Source organism: Gymnoscopelus microlampas (assembly GCF_963454915.1).
Source record: "Gymnoscopelus microlampas genome assembly, chromosome: 17".
Lineage (NCBI taxonomy): Eukaryota > Metazoa > Chordata > Actinopteri > Myctophiformes > Myctophidae > Gymnoscopelus > Gymnoscopelus microlampas.
Genome location: NC_139954.1, coordinates 36834694 through 36852919, shown reverse-complemented (window position 1 = coordinate 36852919; position 18226 = coordinate 36834694). Strand labels below are relative to the sequence as shown.

Genomic DNA, 18226 nt, shown 5'->3' with positions numbered 1-18226 from the left:
CGCTTTGACTACCTCCCTCTGGGCTAGGTAAAACAAAGTTTGTCTCCTGGCTGTCTCCAACTGGTGCAGAATGGAACTGCTAGAATGTTAACTAATTCTAAACAGTGGTGGAAAAAGTACTCAAATGTTTTACTTAAGTAAAAGTATCAATACTGCAATGTAGAAGTACTCTGTTACAAGTAAAAGTCCAGAATTCTAAATTTACTTGAGTAAAAGTTCAAAAGTATTGGTATCAAAATGTACTTAAAGTACCAAAAGTAAAAGTACTAAAATGTTTGAAAATAGCCTAGGTATAAAATAGGGCTAAAGTGGTTAATGTATGTTTTGTCTGCAAAGTAACTAGTAGCTAAAGTTTTCAAATGATTGTAGTGGAGTAAAAGTACAGTATTTGCCTCTGAGATGTAGTGGAGTAAAAGTAAAAGTATTGTAAATTGGAAATACTCAAGTAGAAGTACAAATACCTCAAAACTGTACTTAAGTACAGTACTTGAGTAAATGTACGTAGTTACTACACCACTGATTCTAAACTATATACACCCACCACCCTACGGTTCTCTTCACTGGCTTGAATTGAATATAAGAATTTACTGATGACTTTTAACCCCTTACAAGCCCAGTGATCCTAGTTACATTTTAGATATGCTGGTTCCATATGAACCTGAGTACAGCCTTAGATCGTCAGATAGGGCTCTTCTTCTTTGTAACTCACTTCATTACCTGGGGCGATCAGGCTTTCACAGGCTTTGTAATGCGGTTGCCTGAGGATCTAAGACTGGCAAAGACAGTCGAGGCCTATTCATGCTACAGCAATTCCTCATGAGTTTTTTTTCCTATCTTATTTTCGTAGCTTTAATATTATTGTTGTGATGTTGTTGACGACATAAATCATTACAGTATTGCAGAACTCACCACACTGCGTGTTTAGCGACGAATAAACCTTGTGATTCATGATTCTCGACTACTTAACCCATCCTTGGCCTACCTAGTCTGTCTCTCATTCTGTCTCTTTCTCCCTCGTTTCCTTGTACTCTTTCCCCTCCTGTCCTCGCTTAGCCCTGTGAGATGGCTCTGGGTTGAACACTGTCCTCGCCGAGCACACAGACAATCAATCAGCCATACTGGGGGGTCCCTGGGGACCGGCTGTCTCAGACAGACTGTTCTAGAGGGAGCTGAGCAGAGAGGGTGGTGGTGGTGGTGGTGGTTGCGGGGGCATCATGGGACTTCTCTGAGTATCTTCTGATTGATTCTGTCTTCTTGCACAACTCGTACGGATTGTGCAAGTCATAGGGATGGGTCTGAGTGAGAAGTGGAACTTGCGGGTTGGCAGCATCAGGAGGGCAGCCTGTTTTAAAATCCCTCTCCCTCCCCTCCTTTTGTTTTATTACGACAGCACCTTAATCCATTTAGACCGGGAACGCAGCTGTGTGTCATTTTAAGATGTCTTTTGGGCTATTCAAAAATAGCAGATATACCTTATAGCGCGGCACCGAGTGCCGCGCTATAAGGATAATTCCTTTTAACAGGTCGTTCATGAAAGTCCTTGCGGTCTTGTTTCCAATGAGAACCTGTGAGCAATTAGGGGTTAAGAGTCTTGCTCAAGGACAAATTTCATTTCATCGACACATATGCTGTCCTGGCCGGGAATCGAACCTGCGGCAACCAGGGCCTCTGGCTCCCTAGGCGGGTTCACTAACCACTCAGCTATGGCCGTAGATCTGCTATTTTTGAAAAATCTTGAAAGTTTTGTGCAAATGTTTGAATATATATTTAAAGCGAACATTTGTAACTCAAATCTTTGCTTCCGGGGATCTCTGGAACAACATATTTTGAGATATTTAGTTTTTTAAATATTTTTTATATTTTGTATATCTTTTATATTTTGTATATCTTTTATATTTTGTAAATCTTTTATATTTTGTATATTTTGTATGTTTTTTATATTTTTTATATTTAAAAAAAAACGATTAGGACTTAGAAAACATTTTTAGAATCGGCCATAGATCTTAATGGGTTAAAAGTGTTTTTCGTAACGGGTTTTGTCCCTCTCTCCCCCCTGTGCCTCCAGGTTGATCCACGGCGGTCAGTTGCTCAACGGTTTGGCCGGCCCCACCATAATGAGCGCCGGTCCCTTGCTCTCCACCACGTGGTTCGCCCCCGACCAGAGGGCCACCGCCACGGCGGTGGCCTCGCTCGTCAGCTACCTGGGAGGCGCCGCGTCCTTCGTGGTGGGCCCGTTGCTGGTACCGGCGCCCAACGACACAACGGCTCTGAACTACAAGGCGTCGGCGGCGGTCTCCAACAGCTTCATCCGAGACAGGATCCAGCTGGTTATGTATTCAGGTACGGTACGCCACGGGGAAAGGAACCCGGGGGGCACTCGGGTAGCCTGGGATCCAGCCTGATTCGCTACGTTCGGCGGACTTTTTTCTCTCTCTCCGCTTATCAGTCTGGAATGCACCCCATTGACTCGTTTTGCAGAACTACACTGGAACTACATATGTTACGTTAGGCAACGTCGTTGCTGATTGGATGTTGTTCAAACGAATGACGAATCACAACGATCACACTGTTTTTTTTGTCCCGCCCCGCACCACAGACCAATCAGAAGCCACGGCACGATTCGAAACGTTTGTCATGTCCCGCCTCCCTTGGAGATAGGAGGCATTCCAGACTGAGAAGCGAAGAGAGAAAAAAAAGTCCGCCGAACGTAGCGAAGCAGGCTGGATACCAAGGCTAGCACTCGGGGTGCTGGGGATCGATAGTGTCATAGTGCATCATGTCGGCTCATGCCGAGAGATACTAATACGATATGGTTCGAAGGGGAGGCAGAGTGTCTGTCACCAATACTGGGAAAAAAAATATCCCTGACAATAATCTTCATAACGGCCTCTCTGAAAAATAGATTGCCCAAGAATGTTCTGCTTAACTGATTCAGAAAATTAAAAAGCATGCATGCTGGGAAAAAGAGAATCCTCCACACACAGTAATAGATTGAGGCTGTGGCTTTTGTTTAACCTAAGATTGCATTCCTATTAATTTTTCAAAGGACAAAACAGTCACGTTTTTCAAACCCAGAGCGTCGGAGGTCATCGGAAGAATTAATCTAAGGTCGGCGGCATTTGGAGAGAATTAAAGGTTCTCTGGTGTTCCTCTGAAGTGCAAAATGTTGCCGCACCTGTGGAAAGCCACCAATCAACAGCCTTGCCAAATGAAAGGACGAGAAGAGAGGGGGGCTGGAAGATCGATGCGCGTTGGCATATAACCCTGCCAGCAAGTAATGTGCAGCTGCCTCTCAATCAATCACCATATTATGGCAGGGACAGAAGGAGAGTGATTTGCTGGATCTTTTTTTGGGAAAATGGACTCTGTTGCCACTCCGAACGAGATGGGTCTATACTAGGATCTCATGCCAAGCTGTGCCGTGCGATGCCAAGTTAGATGGGTTGGGAGAGTACATGCCAAATTTTGTAAGAGGGACAGGCAGCAGTTTGCTCTACAGGGACATCCCTGTAGAGTAGAGACCCAGCATATTAGTGGTAATCCACTTTATATATTGGCCATTATTTGACTTTTTTGACGACATCGGTACTTGGTATTATACAGTCAATGTGTCCTGATTTGTAATGGCCTGTCCTGATCAACGTGGTGTCCCTATTGCCCTATTGGGCACGTTCTTATTGGCAAAAGTTGTAAAACATTTTCACAAATGGCAGACCTACAACCTCGCAGCGTGTCGCAATGCATCGTGTTGTGAGCTTGTAGATTGGCTATTATTGAAAATGTTTGAATAGGTCTTAAAGCAGAATTCGTGTCAGATCCTGTGTCCAGGTGAGACATGACCTTTAGACACAATCTGAATGTCTCAATCCTTAACCTGGAACCCTCAGAGGAAAAGAAAACCAGGAAGTCCCAGAAACAGCTGGAAAAGGTCTGTCGAAGCGGAACTCAGAGTAAAAAGAACATCTAGGAAGGAAGCAGAGAAGATCGCCCAGCACCGAACCAGCAGGAATGACCTATTAAAATATTGGTCAAACATACTGTAGGTAAAATCGGGATTTGCTTCGGACCCAAAAGTCTGGCATTAGTCGAGCTCTAAAATTGACTGACTGTATTTTGGACATACACAGTTCTGTCCACCGCTGAAAGTAACAGCATGTAACCCTGTGTCACAATGTCACCGTGAAATTTTCCACAATGTTGGATCGTTCTGTTCAGGGTTACCGATGATTACAGCTCTCTGTTCTATGAAAATAACCTGCCCCCCCCCCCTCTTGTGTCTGTGTGTCTGTACACCCTGGCAGAGTTTGGAGCGATTGCCGTGCTATTTGCCGCCGTCCTGCTCTACTTCCCATCGCGCCCACCAATGCCCCCCAGCGTTGCCGCCGCCAGCCAGAGACTCAGCTACAGAAGTAGCATCTGCAGACTCCTTAGGTATGCGCGCACACACACACACACACACACACACACACACACACACACACACACACACACACACACACACACACACACACACACACACACACACACACACACACACACACACACACACACACACACACACACACACACACACACACACACACACAGCATTTAGACAATGCAATCTAAACAGAACATACAGTATGACCATGTCATCATTTGAAATGACACTGTTTGAAAACCCCAGATCTAAAAGTCTAGCTCCATCCAAGTTCTATAATAAAATTGGGCTTTTGATGCATTATTTAGACTAGAGCATCCAACTTGACATGTCTTTGATTCAACTTCGGCAAAGACGTGGAGATAAATAAAACAAAAAGTGCTTAATTTGAAATGAGTTTCAGTCCAATTATATTTGACATAAAGAGAGCAATAGGGAGCCTTTAATGGTCTTCACTAACTACTAAGATTGGTTCCTTATATTCGGTGATGTGCTACACATTCGTCCCTGTCCCCCAGAAAGTTAGAGAGAGGCAATACTTTAGGAAAGGATATGGAATCTTAACCCATTCAAGACCTGAAGACGATTCTACAAATGTCTTCTAAATCCCAACAGTATTCTGAAAAAAACATATGTTTCTATATCAGTGGTGCTCAAACGTTTTCATGTCAAGGACCCCCAAAATGATGTGTATTTGGCCGCCGATCTCAAAATATTTAGTTCCAGGAACCCCCCAGAAGTAAAGATTCAAGTTAAAATCTTTCGCTTTAAAACAATATATATTCAAAGATTTGCACACATTTTCACGAATTTTCAAAAATAGCAGATCTACAAGCTCATAGCGCGGCACTCGGTGCCGCGCTATGAGCTTGTATATCTGCTATTTTTGAATAGCCAAAGTGTAAAATGCTTTTTTTTAGCTCAAATCAAAAAGTGACACAGATGCGTTCCAGGTCTCAATGGGCTAATGAAGAGGTCGCCATGTGTCTGCATCGCACCATCTGCCGAGGTCCTTATTTAATGGGCTTCAAAGAAATAGCAGCTCTCCCTCTAGATTAATTACCAAGCTTTAAGATGTGCCCTGTGTCACTTGTTTGAGAAATAAGATCAGCAAGTGTGTCTCTATACTGTCAAGGCACCGGCATCGGTCTGTCGTAAAAGGCGTCTCTATGAGAGATGGTCAAGATGGACAGCGGATGGACCGCTAGGACAAGTGTGTTTGAATTTCATGTCATGTCACAAACCTATTAGACTGAAAGAACCAGCCCAATCGATGGTCTTGAAGGGCGGATCCAAACCCAGCCGCCCGGATTCGTGCGGGGCTTCCTATTGCTTCACCAATCTATGTCCCCCCCCCCCCCCCCCCCATGGCCTGTGCACGGAGCACGCTGACGTCACCAAATTTAGAGCGACGCCCCTCTGCACTCTGATTGGTTAGGAGATAACAAGGTCCTAAGACCATAGTTCCTGCATCGTTCGCCCAGGCTTTTTTTCTTTTGTAACAAAAAAAAAAGCATGGGTTCCCGAGGCTACAAACCTATCATCTGGGTATTCCTCCCTTCCTCTGTTAGGGCTGTCAACTTTCCTCAGAAATTATATTCGAATATTGGTCTTAAAAATTGGCAGATATTTGAATATATTCGAATATATTATATATTATTATTATTATAAAGAAATATATTAAAACATTATTTTTTTGACAGAAACAATACAAAAAACAATGTATCGAGTGATCCAATAAAACATATATTTTTTTGTTTTTATAACTTGATACATTGTTTTTTTGTATTGTTTCTGTCAAAAAAAATGTTTTTATTTATTGTATTTTTTATTATTCTAATATTAATTTTCATATCTGAATATACATATTTTCCCCATATTCGAGGAATATTCGATATTCTAATATTAATTCACCAGCCCTACTCTCTGTAAATCTATTTTTCTTTTCTCCATGTCACACTTTTTGAGTTTTGAAAAGGCCTGCAAAAAAAACACCATAGAGGGTTGAGCCATCACCCTGTCTGATGTCCTTCTCTGTTTGTATGGCCAGTGTATCCAGAGGAAACAGGGTCTGTGAGTGGTGGCGGTGGCGGTCCGTCTCCCTTGCCTGGTTGTGTGGGGCTCAAGGCTGTTTGTTGCCAGGGATTAAAGTTCTGAAGCTGGGGGAGAGAGAGAAGAAAAACTTGGCCTACAGAAGCCAGACAAGCAGCCAGCAGCACACCAGTCTCTGTGAATGTGTCTGTGTGGACTGCCACACTTGTTCGCATGCAGTGAGGCATAACTTCACTGCATCCTCTCTCTGTGACTCTCTCTCTCTTACTTGACAGCTTAGCTCTCTACGTTTCTCTATGAGACAGATGATAGGGGGGCCGGGCTGAGATCAACTAACCCATTGAGAACCTGAGGTTCCGATTCTGCAAAATGTCTTCTAGAACGGTTTTCTGAAAAACGTATGTTTCTATATCAGTGGTTTTCAGACTTTTTTTCATATCAAGGACCCCCAAAATTATATGTATTTGGCTGCCAACCCCCATCTCAAAATACTGTTGTTCCAGGGACCCCCAGAAGCAAAGAATAGAGTTAAGAATGTTCGCTTTAAACAATATCTATTCAAAGATTTGCACACATTTTCAAGTTTTTTCAAAAATAGCAGATATACAAGCTCGTAGCGCGGCACTCGGTGCCGCGCTATGAGCTTGTATATCTGCTATTTTTGAATAGCCAAAGTGTAAAATAATGCTTTTTAGCTCAAATGAAAATGTGACACAGATGCTTCTTCAGGTCTTAATGGGCTAAATACACAGTTTACCTTTGAGACAGACATACAGGTTCAGCTTGCACTCACAAAAGTTGGCTAAACCACACATTTGAGAATGCATGACTCTCTCTGTTCCTCTTGCGATAGACACACTCCCATTGACCAGTTTGAGCCGCCACATAATCTCAGTCTTGCAGTATACCGATGCCTCAGGATTTCTCTGTGGAAACCGAAGAAGGAAGAAGGAACATTTCTCTTGGGTGTGCAATTTGCGCATGCATGCACACCCAAGATGAATTTTCCACAGGTACACACACATTTGCTCGTCTTCACCTCCCTATTACGGGAACGACAGAAATCAGTGTTCCCAAAACCCTATCAGAAATGGCAATATTTGTACCATTCAAGTGGCCTTACATTCAAGGCCACTGCTGATGCCAGCTAAGTAGATAATTACTCAGCCGTCCGTCCGTCCGTCCGTCCGTCCGTCCGTCCATCCATCCACCCTGCGCTTGATGAGCTTTTCCCCCCAGCTGTTCACATCTGGTTCAAACCACAGCAGTCTAACGAGCAGCCGGGATTTATCCCCCACATGGGTTATATACCTGATCACAGTGAGTGCCATGCTGCCTGGAGTATTGATGGAGCGCACTCCCCTCCCAACCCCTCAATCCGGCCTAATTTTATTTCGGAAAGCCCTAATCCTGGAGGATTGATTTCCGACGGAGACCTGCCAAGGACAAATGGCACTTGATGACGCTGGCGGATTTGAAACATCGGCTGAAATATTTCACCCCCCCCCGCGCACGCACCCACCCGTACACACTATTACTCGGCGGCCAGCACCTGCTTACTTAACCCATTAAGACCGGGAACGCATCTGTGTGTGTGTCATTTTAAAGATTTCTTTGGGCTATTTTTTAAAAACAATCGTGAAAATGTGTGCAATTCTTTGAATATGTATATTCATTTTGAACTCAAATATTTGCTTCTGGGGGTCCCTGGAACAACATATTTTGAGATGGGGGTCCGCGGACATATACATATAATTTTGGGGGTCGTTGACATAAAAAAAAGTTTGAGGACCACTGATATTATAGCAACATAAGTTTTTTCCCCAAAAAAAACGATTGGGATTTAGAAGACATTTGTGGAATCCCCCAGAAGCAAAGATTTGAGTTACAAATGTTCGCTTAAAAATTATATATACTGTACTCAACGATTTGCACACATTTTCACTATTTTTGAATAGCCAAATAAATCAAAAAAATGACACACAGATGCGTTCCCGGTCTTTAATGGCTTAAACTGGGTCATTGGAATAAGCTAGCGGGCCCGGGGGAAAAGGTGCACGGGTATTGATTTTCTGCCGTTGTGGCAAAGTTAATGAAAAGGGTGCTGCGAGAAAAGGCAGAGAGGGGTGCTCCATCAAGTGGTCCTCCATTCCTCCTCCTACCAAGGCCACGAGGTCAAGAAGGACAGCATGAATGAGACAGCTCCACAGCGGCGGACGTCTCGATGGAGTTCCTCCCTTGTCTGAATAAGAATGATCCATTGTCTGCAGTGCTAATAGGGAAAAGGAAAGGGACAGGGTGTGTGTGTGTGTGTGTGTGTGTGTGTGTGCTTGTTTGTTTGTGGTAGTTTGATGCTGCTATATACATTTTTATAGCTTAGGATAAAAGTGCAAAACATACCGTAGCTTTCTAGCATTTCATGTATGTATGTTGTATGATATGAACTTAAAGGAGTACTTCACCCAAAAAATTACTCATTTTCTATTAATTAAATGCCCCATGAAGCCTTGAATTAATGGAGATTTTTTTTAGTTTTTGTCACATTCCTAAGCCAATAATTCGATGACCGGGGTGGCTGCTCAGTAGAAGACTCAATTAACTCCGGTAGGAGACTCAATTGAGTCTCCAGACTCCACTGGTCATCAAATCTCCATGAATTCAAGGCTTCATGGGGCATTTAATTAATAGAAAATGAGTAATTATTTGGGTGAGCTACTCCTTTAATGTTGGCGACGTTACGTAAGCCCTATAGGAGGGATGAGAGAGTAGTAGAGCATTCTCCAGATGTCCCGGAGCGATTGCCACTCAGGATGCACACCTGTGTCACATGCGACACAGCAAAGGAAAATCAAAATGCGAGGAGGAACTAACTAAATAACCAAAGAGAAAAGGGGAGAATCAAATCAATCATTTAGTCTTTGCAGTCTACTCCGCAAGCCTTGCCACAACTGTCAGATGGCCCGTGATTGCGACATTTCAATCAGCACTGAGTTTCTACTGGCTCGAGTTAATTGGCATGGGTGTGATGGATGATTGTAATTGGATAGAGGTCTATTTGGAGGTATTTTCGTTGTTGGCCTTAATGCGCGTTCGCGTGTCTGTTCTGTTCGCATTGCATTTTGCCATTCCTCAGGCATACAGTACTACACGCGATTGGAGAGACTCAGACAATGCTAATAAAGCAATATAATGGGTCTTTCATCCACCTTGGCTGATGTACTGTTGAGCAGATGGCTCAGCTCAATCCTCCTAGACCAAAGCTGCAGTGTAGTCTAAAGCCACAATTGGCTTTCTCTCATGGCCGTGACCAGTGGTGGAAAGTAACTAAGTACATTTACTTAAGTACTGTACTTAAGTACAATTTTGAGGTATTTGTACTTTACTTGAGTATTTCCAATTTCCAATACTTTTACTTCTACTCCACTACATCTCGGAGGCAAATATTGTACTTTTACTCCACTACAATTATTTGAAAAACTTTAGTTACTTTTCAGATATAAATTATGATATTATGAAACATACATTTACCACTTTAGCCCTATTTTATACATAGGCTGTTTGAAAATAGCAGATCTACAAGCTCACAACGCGTCGCATCGCGACGCGTTGTGAGCTTGTAGATCTGCTATTTTCAAACATTTTAGAACTTTTACTTTTGGTACTTTACGTACATTTTGATGCCAATACTTTTGTACTTTTACTCAACAAAATTTTGAATTCTGGCCTTTTACTTGTAACGGAGTATTTCTATATTTCAGTATTGGTACTCTTACTTAAGTAAAGAATTTGAGTACTTTTCCCACCACTGGCCGTGACCATGGTCCTCATCATCTCCCCTCATGAGCGCACTTAGTCAGCTAATAATCTAATCATCAACAACCGAGACTACATTGATTTGTTTTGTTCTTTGTTTTATTTTGAAAGAGCTTAGTTACTGGAAGGATCTTAATCTCCGTTACCAAAGCGCCTCACAGGGCCACGTGTGCATAGATTTCAGATTTCTGGCATGGGGGAAACTGGGGGATTTGTGGCTGGTGGTGGCGGTGCTGGACTCCCCATGCGTTGACCCATTTAACTGCACAGGACCCTGCTAGGGTTTGGCTGAGGTGACTCAAGCATGTAACTACAAACTTTTTCTAAATTATTGTGAGCTTGTAGATCTGCTATGAAAAAACATTTTCGGATATTTCTTTAGCCCATAATAATGACACACCCAAAATTGGGATGCCAGGGTTAACGTGGTTAATTAATAAGATTCCATTGGTAGAATGTCTGGTAATCAAAGACAATCAAAGAGCGAGGGAGAGAGATCGTCTGCTGTCTTTGTCTCTCTCTCACTCACTCTGTCTCTCTCTCTAACCCTCTCTCTCCTTCGATAGTCCTGGGCACCTCTGCATACTCTATCCAGTTGACTGCGTATCTCTAGCAATAGCATCTTTGTGTGTGTGTGTGTGTGTGTGTGTGTGTGTGTGTGTGTGTGTGTTCGTGAATCGAGACATACCTTTGCACTTACAGAATGGGCTCGGATAACATTGATGTTGGGCAGAAACCTCATATGTGCAAAACCGTTTCTTTTCAGGAAATGGAACGAAAATGGTCAGAAATAGTGAAAATAGCACACCTACAAGCTCACAACTGAGCTTGTAGATCAATTATTTTTACTTCTTTCGCTTGACACTCTTGTATGACAAAGTAGGGCGTTAAGAGACGAAAAAACATGACAAATTGAAATATGGAGATACAAGGTTTCTGCCCGACAGCCACGATAAGTGGCTGCAGCCATTGGCAGGCCTCCAAACACCAGTGGACAGTGAGGGAAAGAGATGTGCTGCTTTCACCCTTTCATCTTTGGCCAGCATTGTTGAGCCTTTGTGGCCATGTGTGAACACGTCCGTCTTTGTATGTGACTGCTGCTGCTGCAGGCAATTAAATAAAAAAAAAGCTGAAAACGTACGAGTACCAGTGCGGATTGTTCCTTAAATAGACCATATGTGGAGAGACCAGGATTTGTGCATGGTTTCATTTTGTCCGAGCATTCATTCAAACGTGGTTCTGTTTATGGTTAACTCGCTACATAAACAACTGTGATTTTAAGAGCTTTAGTTATCCCTTAATGTATTTGTAAATGTAACTATAAAAAAGCACTCTCTCTGGTAGTCCATCTTAACAAGGTTTCTTTAGTTGAATATAGTATTTATTTATCTCTGGATTCCTCCATTTTTTAGCAGTGTATGTTTTTCAATCTCTGTGTATTTGTTGTCCTTTATGACAATTCATCATCATATCTAATATGATTTCCATTTCATATATTTCTCCTTATCCCTCAGTAACCTGCAGTTCCTGAAAATTGCGCTGGCTTATGCTGTACCCACAGGCGTGATGGCTGGCTGGTCTGGAGTCCTGGATATGGTCCTTACACCAGCCAAAGTCAGCCAGGTAACACACGCACGCACACGCACACACACACACACACACACACACACACACACACACACACACAAACACACACACACACACACACACACACACACACACACACACACACACACACACACACACACACACACACACACACACACACACACACACACACACACAGTCTGCTTGGATTACATAACGCGAATCGCATTAGTAAACCAGGACAACACAAGGACTTTGTGCTACTGACAGAAAAAAGTGATTATTTTGCAGAATATAACAGATGAATTATTGTGTCGAGGTGCAGCTCGTATATTATCATTTAGCTTCTTAGCACTTGTACAAAATAAAAGACAGATGTTAATGCTAATGAAGCATTTCTCTCAAACATGTGACTTTAACCCAAATTGCATTCATCGGTATTGAGTGGAGAGAGACCCTATCAAACGTGCATTTTCTTCAGAAGGCTCGTTCTCATGTGGATGAAACCTCTGTGTTGGTTGGTGGGCAGTTTGCAAACATCTATAAATACACACCCCACTGTTTATTTCAATATGAAAGTGAAGGGGCAGCAATAGGAGTGTGTGCTCGAGTCCTGCTTTCACCACTCAGCTTTGAAAACCCAAACAAGCCCTCATGGGGGAAAATACTTTAAACAATGTGATTTGTACACTTCTCACAGATCTCGCCCACTGAGGTGAACAATATTGATATCATGGCAGGTTTTCGGCGTTTCTCTTCTCGCCTGTGTCCTCAAACATTCCACCGGAAACTTCCGCCCCTCCACACGCCATCTCTAGTGAGCGGTGCCTGACTGTTATCGACCAGGCGCTGTTCTTTTTAGGCCAGCGCACAGAGGAGATGATACCCCTGTTTAACCCATTAAGACCGGGAATGCATCTGTGTCATTTTAGATTTTTAGCTAGAACCTTATTTAAAAAAAAAGTAAAAGTATTAAATAATAGTGTGCCGCGCTATGAGCTTGTAGATCTGCTATTTAAAAAAATGTTTTTTTTAAATGTGTGCACATTTTTGATTATATATATATATATATTCTTTTAAAGCGAACATTTTTAAGGGGTTGTCCCTGGAACAAAATATGTTGAAATGGGGGTCTGTGGCCAAATATATATTATTTTTGCTGTTTGGTTGCTATATCAGTGGTGCTGAAACATTTTCCATGTCAAGGACCCCCCAAATATTTAGTATTTGGCCACGGACCCCCATCTCAAAAAATGTTGTTCCAGGAACCCCCAGAAGCAAATATTGGAGTTAAAAATGTTCGCTTTAAAAAGGTATAAAGATTTGCACAAATTTTCACGATTTTTCAAAAAAACAGCCAAAGAAATCTTAAGAAGACACAGATGCGTTCCCGGTCTTAATGTATTAAAAGCAGATGTGCCGGTACTGTTAGATGATGATGACAGGGGTAATTAACCCCAGTGCTCATCCGTCAACAACACCCAGCTCTGACAGCCAGTGTAGTGCAGGACGTCTCCCACTGGGCTGTGTCCTCCTCACGTCTACCCCGTCCCATTAACCTGCTCCGAGGTTGTGACGAATGCATTCTGAACTTTAAAAACACCATCATCCCCTTTACCTTACCGTAAGAGAAGGGCACAAAATGACTTTCCTTGGACGCCAAACCTGAAAGAAAGGAGAAGGGTCAAGCTTGTCTGTCTTCTCTCTCCCGGCCCGGTCTTTCTCTCGCAGAACCTTTGTCTAACGCAGTGGTTTTCAACCTTTTTCATGCCAAGGACCCCTAAATTGATATACATTCAGCCGCGGACCCCCTTCAGATAATGTTTAGTTCCAGGGACCCCCAGAAGCAAAGATTTGAGTTAAAAAATGTTCTCTTAAAATAAATATTTTCAAAGATATACAAACATTTCAAAAATAGCAGATCTACAAGCTCATGGCGCGGCACTCGGTGCCGCGCTATGAGCTTGTATATCTGCTATTTTGGAATAGCCAAAGCTATGTGGTTAAGATGATTCTGACGCTATGTTAACTGGGGACCCCCTGGTACCCCCCCCCCCCCCCCCCCCAAGGACCACTGGTGGTCCCCGGACCACTGGTCTAACACTCTCTCAAACCGCTCCAACCTGTCCTGTCAGTATTGTAAGGGTCCTTTGAAACACAGAACTATTATTTGCAGGTGCGAAGATGCGGAGGGAGGTGAGAGTGAACACTTAAGCGCTTGAGATCCCCACTCTTCGTCATGTGGATGAGTAGTTCACTGAGAATCCTTCGCGTTTTGTATCCAAAGACTCCAGAGACTGGGCTGGGTTAGCAGTGAATGAAGCTCAAGATAGTTTGGTGTCTTCTATGTCCCGACATGGCAGATCCTTTTGTCAAGAGACGAAGGGAGGGGATCTTTTCAAGGTTCTCACATGACAGGTGCTGCTTAAGAAGAGATCACACATGGATGGGGGGGGGGGTGGTGGTTTCGGAGTAGGTAGAAGATAAGACGCCTTAGTCTTGCTCACCTTGCTATCTTTTACCTTTCTTTCAAAGTCGCATTACAAATTTACTTTCAGTCTCTTATAATCATTTTTGTAGCAACTTTGAAGAATGCGTTGTGAAAAGAAAGTAGTGTTGATGAAGGAAGCTTCAGAATAGTGCAAAATGTGAAGGGTTTGAATGAATCACGTGGTACATGTTTGTTCTCAAGTTCGTTTAGTTTCATTTAGATTAAATAGGTTCAGGCAACATGGTGTTTGTGTCCCAGCATTAGCACTCTGGCGCCTTGGTCTAATCTTATTATCTGTTGTGTTCCACCCCATAGTGTAAGAGGCAGTTACTGGATAGACTGCCGAATGAGACTTGTAGATTATGTCTCTCATTTACTTATTCACTTGGACACTCTGTTTAAAGTTTTCTCTCCCCTTTCCACCTGCTGTGTTGCATGTCTGTTCATATTGCCGTTATATATTAAATGTCTAACTGTTTTTGTGGTTGTTTTTTAAATATGAATGGATTGCCAACGGCAAGCGCAGTAATACTGAGAGAGCCAGTTCCATATTTTGTATTAATTGCCTCTTCCTATCCATTTGTTTGCTCATTACGGGGCGGAAATGTGAGCATGTATGCATGTACCTCTCTCTCTCTCTCTCTCCCCTAATCTGAAAATTTGTTTCGGTTTTCATCCCTCGCTGATTTGTGTAGGCAGTACCTGTGTGTGTGTGTGTGTGTGTGTGTGTGTGTGTGTGTGTGTGTGTGTGTGTGTGTGTGTGTGTGTGTGTGTGTGTGTGTGTGTGTGTGTGTGTGTGTGTGTGTGTGTGTGTGTGTGTGTGTGTGTGTGTGTGTGTGTGTGCGTGCACAATATATTCTGCTTCCAGATGAAGCCCTCTCGTCTCTTAACTCCCATGTGACTCTCTCGCTATCTCCCTCTCTCTCTCCTCAGCACCAGATCAATACCGAGGCACAGCTCCAGCCTCGCCCCCCCCCCCCCCTTCGTTGCCTTCCAATCACTTCTCTTCCTCTCTCTCATGTCTTCTTCTTCTATCTCTCTCTCTCTCTGCACTCGTTCCACTCCGATGTCACTTGCAGGTGTTGGCCGCAGCTGTGTCTCTCTTCAAGCGTTCTGTTGTACTCCGCGCACGCCTTCCTTTCCATTAACGAGCTAGGTATTGTGGTTGTCGAGCGCCCGTCTTCAATCTGCCGCTGTACAATGAGGTGGTAGCCCGCCAAGGAGGTGGTGTTGTGGTGGAGGAAATAATGGCTGTCTGGGGTGGGGGGCAACGCCAGCAAACGTTGAAGCTGTCACTTGCAGCCCTTTTTCCTCTTTCAAGATGACCACTTTATTCCACCTCCTTCGGTCGTCTCTCCTCTGCAGTTCAATGATACTGATCTGCATTAACCCATTAAGACCTGAGGCCATTCTTAAAAATGTTTTCTAAATCCTAACAAATGTCAAGATTTTTCTAAAATAGCAGATCTACAAGCTCGTAGCGCGGCACTCGGTGCCGCGCTACGAGCTTGTATATCTGCTATTTTTGAATAGCCAAAGACATCTAAAGTGACACAGATGCGTTCCAGATCTAATGGATTAAGTTGGCAGACGCTAAACTTTTGCCATTATTTCCAGCAGTTCTCAGATTGAATGCTCAATAATGAAGCTGTAGTCCTAATTAAACTGAATATATAGCTATCATCTTTGGCACTTGCATATGTATCTTTCATTAGCAATTTGAATACTTTTACAAGCCTTCTACCTAAGTTCTGCTCCCAAAAATGTTTCCGTTTAATCTGAAACATAATAGCATCTTCGTTTTTTTGGTGTTGCATGGCACTGAAACATTGTATCCTCTTGTGGTCGGTGCTAGATTAGCTAAAAATAACTAGCTTTCGCAATTTTTATATTTATATGCACCCACGTCCAGTCTGCTCCCATGTCAAACTGATCTCTTTCAGAAAGAAATAATGTCCCAAATGGATGCTTCCCTCTTTTTCAGGGTCTGGACTCTGGATGATAAAAAACAAACAAACAGGAAAGCCACTTATTGGATTGCATCAGGAGGGAATGTTTTAGTTTAGTTTAGTTTATCTCTGGCCAGCTAAAACCCATGAAGTGCATTGGGGCAACCACACGGAAAAGAGTAAGAAAGGAACTTTTATTTGTCGTTATGTTAAGGGGACTATGTCCCATGTGTATAGTCCCTGTCACTGCCAACCCCTAATGTTGGTCGGGGGAGCGACAACCACTCGGCTGCTTGTTTCACCTGACAGTGAGGAGTTTCACCGGGAAGGAAGGAAGGAGTCACGCATGCAGAGGAACACGATATCACTCCCAGATTTGCTCCCTGTTGAACAGGCGCCCGACCAACTTGTAGGAGTTGCTAGAGCAGTGACACAGAACGCTCTCCCCCTGCCGGCTTCCAATCCGCGAACACGGCCAATTGGAGTTCTTTGCCAGAGGCACCGTGGAGGAATCAAACCCCTGTCTCCACGGCGGCGGGCAGGAATGTTACCCCTGCTATATACCCGGGCGAAGAAAAAAAACATAGACACTTTAAGTGCAACTTAACACTGTGCCAATTCCGTGAGCCCATTGCCTTCCAAGGGCCAAAAAAAACACAGAAGGGCAAAAAGGCTAGCGCGCTAGACAGACCCTTGCACACCACAGCTTTCTGTTAATCACTTGCCAAATGTGACTCGCCCCAACACTGACAACGTTGTCAGCCCTAGGCTAGCGGCATGTCTCTCCACTGAGTCCTCTCGGCCTCTCCTCTTCCCCCGTGTCAGGGGGAAATGCTTCCTGATCTGTGCTGTGGTGTCTGCACACGTCGGGCAGACATTGAACCGATCCCACAAAATGATAGGTAACGAAACAGAGGCACGCAGGGCCTCCTCTGGCAGGGAAATTGAACTGCGGGGAGGCAACCAGTTCCATCCAGGGTGGAACAAGGCAGGCAGGGGGGCAGCCAGCTATAGATGGAGCTGGGCTTAAAGCCGGCAATGTGTGAAGCTGGGTTTTTTGGTGCTGATGCTGAGTGGGGGGCTAGGACAGGGGACATTAACCCATTAAGACCTGGGACGCATCTGTGTCATTTTTAGATTTGAGCTAAAAAAGCATTATTTTACACTTTGGCTATTTTTGAAAAATAGTGAAAAATATGTGTGCAAATCTTTGAATACATATTATTTTAAAGCAAACATTTTTACTGAAATCTTTGCTTCTGGGGGTCCCCGGTACAAAATATTTGGAGATGGGGGTCGGCGGCCTAATACATATCATTTTGGGGGTCCTTGACATGAAAAAGTTTGAGAACCACTGATATAGAAAAATACGTTTTTTTCCATAAAACTGTTAGGATTTAGAAGACATTTTGTAGAATCGGAACCTCAGGCCTTAAAGGGTTAAGAACCGCAGGTGGGGATGGTGTCTGGGTTGGGAAGCCGGATAAAGACTGCGGTCTACATTCACAGCAGGTCTCTCTGCTGTTGCAGCCCTCTCTTGAAACAGAGAATTCATCTCATCCGGATCTGAGATGTGTGTACAAACGGAATGACTAGATCAAAGGTGTGATACTGCAGTAGACCCATCCTCTGATCTCTATATAGGCCCTGTATAGAGTCTAGGGTCCCAGCTATACCTGTTGTCTGAACCCTGCACGGAAAAACGACTTCCAGGCAGTGGATATAACACGTGGAGCTCCATATTTATGAGGACAAGCTCTGAAAGTGGGTTTCACACTGCACTCATTATTCATATGTAATTGCTTCATAAACGGAGAATAGCCATTAACCCATTAAGGACCTGAGGCCGCTTCTAAAAAAAATATAAAAAAAACATTTTCACGATTTTTCAAAAATAGCAGATCTACAAGTTCA

At 43.5% G+C, this 18226-nt stretch overlaps 1 protein-coding gene across 1 annotated transcript in view; it reads left to right on the top strand.

Annotated features, from left to right (window-relative positions):
* The window catches only part of slc49a4 (solute carrier family 49 member 4), a 68587-nt gene that overhangs the window by 13429 nt on the left and 36932 nt on the right, over positions 1 to 18226 (top strand). The window contains exons 3-5 of the mRNA XM_084084687.1: positions 2066 to 2340; positions 4302 to 4431; positions 11800 to 11908. Of these exons, the coding sequence (XP_083940813.1) occupies positions 2066 to 2340; positions 4302 to 4431; positions 11800 to 11908 (514 nt within the window). The remainder of the gene's footprint in view (positions 1 to 2065; positions 2341 to 4301; positions 4432 to 11799; positions 11909 to 18226) is intronic.